Here is a 3,803-nt window from a genome sequence, read left to right on the forward strand (position 1 = left end):
GGGGGGGGTTTACTTGCCATGGGTATCATATTGAAAAAATCGGTTAGATCACTTTGCAGATTTTGAGAAGAATGAAAAGGCTTCTTGTATTTATGTGTATGTTTACATCTCATGAATAAGGTAATTTATACAAAGCTCCTAATGCTAATTAAGGAAATAAAATAAATCTATACAATTAATCCAGCTATCAAATCAAATCAAAATAAAATCAGATCTCCTAAATATAATCGAATCTCCTGAAATCATGCTAATCAACACTCCTAAATCAAGTCTCCTTGAATCATGCTAATCAACACTCCCCCTCAAGTTGGTGCAAAAATGTGGCACATGCCCAACTTGCAACTCAAAGTATGGAAAGTTCGCTTGTTGAGACCTTTGATAAACACATAAGCTAGCTGTTTTTCCGATGGCACACGAAACAAACTCAAGACACCAGTTATAACTTTTTCTTTGATGAAGTGTCGATCAATTTTCACATGCTTTGTTCGATCATGCTGGACAGGATTATGAGCTCTACTGATGGCAGCTTTATTGTCACAGACTCACAGTACAAGGAAAGTTTTCCTTTTTCATACAGTCTCAATTCCTGTAGTAGCTTTTGTAGCCAAAGCAGTTCGCAAACATCCTGGGCAATAGCTCTATATTCTGCCTCCGCACTTGATCTAGCAACTACACTTTGCTTCTTGCTTCTCCAAGTAATCAAGTTTCCTCCTACGAGCGTACAGTAACCGGATGTTGATCTTCTGTCATCTAGAGATCCAGCCCAATCCGCGTCTGTAAAGGCTTCTATTTGGAGGTGATCATGTTTGGAGAAAAGTAGACATTTCCAAAATGTGAAAGACAACTTGCATATGAGGATCTCGGGGATCATGCATGAACTGACTCACCAGGCTAACTGAATAGGCTATGTCTGGTCTAGTGAGAGAGATAAATGAGTCTTCCAACCAGCCTCTGATATCTCTTCTTATCAACTGATTCTCTAACTCCGCTTTGTAACTTATGATTGCTTTCAATGGGCGATTCTGCGAGTTTGCAACCTGTCATACCAGTTTCTTTCAAAAGATCCAGAATATACTTCCTTTGAGAAATAAAGATTCCTCTTTTGGATCTAGCAACCTCAATTCCTATGAAGTACTGCAATTTTCCTAGATCTTTGATCTCAAATTCATGTGCCAACAACTTATTCAATCGAGACATCTCCTTTTTGTCATCTCCTATCATTACATGTCATCAACATTAACTATGAGAAGTGAGTTTACCCGTTTGATGTCTTATGAAGAGGGTGTGATCAGCATTGCTTTGTTGGTAACTGAAGGAGATCATTGCTTTGCTGAATCTGTCAAACCAAGCTTTAGGGGATTGTTTTAGTCCGTATAAGGCTTTCTTCAATCTGCATACCTTTCCTTAACTCTGTGCAGTATCAAATCCAGGAGGAATCTCCATATACACCTCTTCTTCTAAGTCTCAATGAAGAAATGCATTCTTCACATCAAACTGTTGCAAGTCCCAATCAAGATTAGCTGCACAAGATAAAAGAATTCTAACAGTGTGCATCTTAGCAACATGGGCAAATGTCTCTTGATAATCCACTCCATCAGTCTGAGTGAATGAATCCCTTAGCCACCAATCTTGCTTTGAATCTTTCAATTGAGCCCATCAGCTTTGTGCAGTAAAGACCCATTTGCAGCCAACCAACTTCTTGTCTGGTGGTGAAGTGACAAGTTCCCATGTCTCATTTTTTGACAAGGCCTTCATTTCTTCAATCATAGCGTGTTTCCATTTAGGATCTGCAAAAGCTTCCCTCTAATTCTGGGGAATAGACACAGAAGAAATAGACAAGGCAAAGGCTCTACTGGAGGGAGACAAAGAATTATAGGAGGCAAAATTAGATAAAGGGTGTTTGGTGGTGCAAGATCTGACTCCTTTTCTGAGAGCAATAGGTTTATCTAACTCATTAGGAAATGTAAATATCTCACCAATAGAAGAAGGTTCAGCTTCGGTAGATTGCATGATGGCTTCTTCTGCTCTATTTTTCCTTGAGTAAGTTTTCAAATCAGGCATATCCAAATGCCCAATAGTCTCCCCCTGAATTCTTTCTCCAATTCACTTTCCCCGGTGACAATGTCATCAAGAGGTCCAGTAATAGAACTAGGTAGAATCAGCTTTTCCTCCTTATTGCTCTCCCCTGAAGAGGTGATGAGGAAATACTAAAATAGGGCTGAGATTCTCGAAAGGTAACATCCATGCTAACAAAAGATCTCCTAGAGGGAGGATGATAACATTTGTATCCTTTCTGTGTTGGAGAATACCCAATGAAAACACACTTTATAGCTCTAGGATCAAGTTTCCCAGAATTTCTTGTGTGGACAAAGCAAGCACACCCAAACACCTTTGGAGGAACAATATATTCATTCTTACCCTTTAAAGTTTCCAGAGGACTTTGAAAATTGAGGGGTTTAAGTGGCATTCTGTTGATAAGATAGGCAGCCGCTAGTATAGCATCCCCCAGTAAGGTTTTGGTAGATGCATGGTGAAGTTTTAAAGATATTGCTACTTCTAACAGATGCTTATTTTTTCTTTCAGCGACCCCATTTTGTGCACTAGTGTAAAGACAACTAGTTTGATGGACTATCCCATTGGACTCCAAATAAGCACCAAATCTTTTATCCATGTATTCGCTGCCATTGTCAGTTCTCAAGATTTTTATTTTGGCATCAAACTGAGTATAAATCATCTTATGAAATGACTGAAAACAAGAGAAAATTTCACTTTTGTCTTTTAACAAATATACCCAATTCATCCTAGTGCAGCAATCAATGAAAGTAACAAACCATCGACTACCAGACAAAGAAATAGTTTGGGTAGGACCCCATACATTAGAATGAATAGTCATAAACGGAGTTGTGCTTCTATTATCACTCACAGGATAAGAGTTTCTAGTATGCTTGGCATATTCACACGCATCACAGAACAAAGATTCAAATCGAGTCCTTGAAAACAAATCGGGATATAACTTCTTCAAAACAAAGAATGATGGGTGTCCTAACCGTCTATGCCGTTGTATTATTTCTTGGTTGACATCCTTACTTTCCCCAAAAAGACTTGACTAGAGTTTTGAATCTCATCTAATATATACAAGTCATCATGCAATCTATCACTGTCAATTCTTTTCCCTGTTTGAAGATCCTGAAAAATACAATGATCGGGAAATAACTCGATTTTACAGTTTAGAGCTTTGGTGATGGCACTAACATATAAAAGATTGATAGGGAACTCAGGGACATGGAGCACGGATGATAGTTTAATATTAGGTGTACAAATGATAGAACCTGTTCCAGAGATAGGTGTTAAAGAACCATTGACTATTTTAATAGGGAAATTTACACAAAAATACAGTTAGAGGAAGCCCTTTTCCACCCGCCTAACCCAGGAATACAGTTTTCATCCGATAGCCCACAAACCTTTCTGAAAACAAGTCAAACTTTGCCCACCGTTTATTCATTGTGATTCCTTTTTCCTTGTACCATTTGTTTCACGCCTTAATCTGATTCCACATTTTTGTCTTTTCCTTTTCTCCTTTTTCTTTCTTATTTGTTTTCTTTTACTTCCCTCTTTACATATTTCAAAAAATTAAAACTTGGTAAATGAATTGTAAAATCCCTCCAACGCGTACAAGATCTTTTTCATACAACACGTACACAAAAAAGAAGAAGAGAACAAAGTGTCAAATTTTCATAGAGGCCTTTTATGCAATGACAATGTATATACATCCTTATAAACTGAAAAAATATATAATTATACAA

The 3,803-nt window shown here is 37.7% G+C and overlaps 1 protein-coding gene across 1 annotated transcript; it reads right to left on the bottom strand.

The window, feature by feature from the left end:
- Nucleotides 1-472: 472 nt before the first annotated feature.
- On the bottom strand, nt 473-1,221 carry LOC109222629 (uncharacterized mitochondrial protein AtMg00810-like). The gene is made up of 2 exons (XM_019386959.1): nt 946-1,221; nt 473-844 (listed from the first exon to the last, which is right to left on the bottom strand). The coding sequence occupies exons 1-2, from the start codon at nt 1,219-1,221 to the stop codon at nt 473-475; spliced, it is 648 nt and encodes a 215-aa protein (XP_019242504.1).
- Nucleotides 1,222-3,803: the final 2,582 nt, after the last annotated feature.

This window comes from Nicotiana attenuata, unplaced genomic scaffold, assembly GCF_001879085.1.
Source record: "Nicotiana attenuata strain UT unplaced genomic scaffold, NIATTr2, whole genome shotgun sequence".
NCBI lineage: Eukaryota > Viridiplantae > Streptophyta > Magnoliopsida > Solanales > Solanaceae > Nicotiana > Nicotiana attenuata.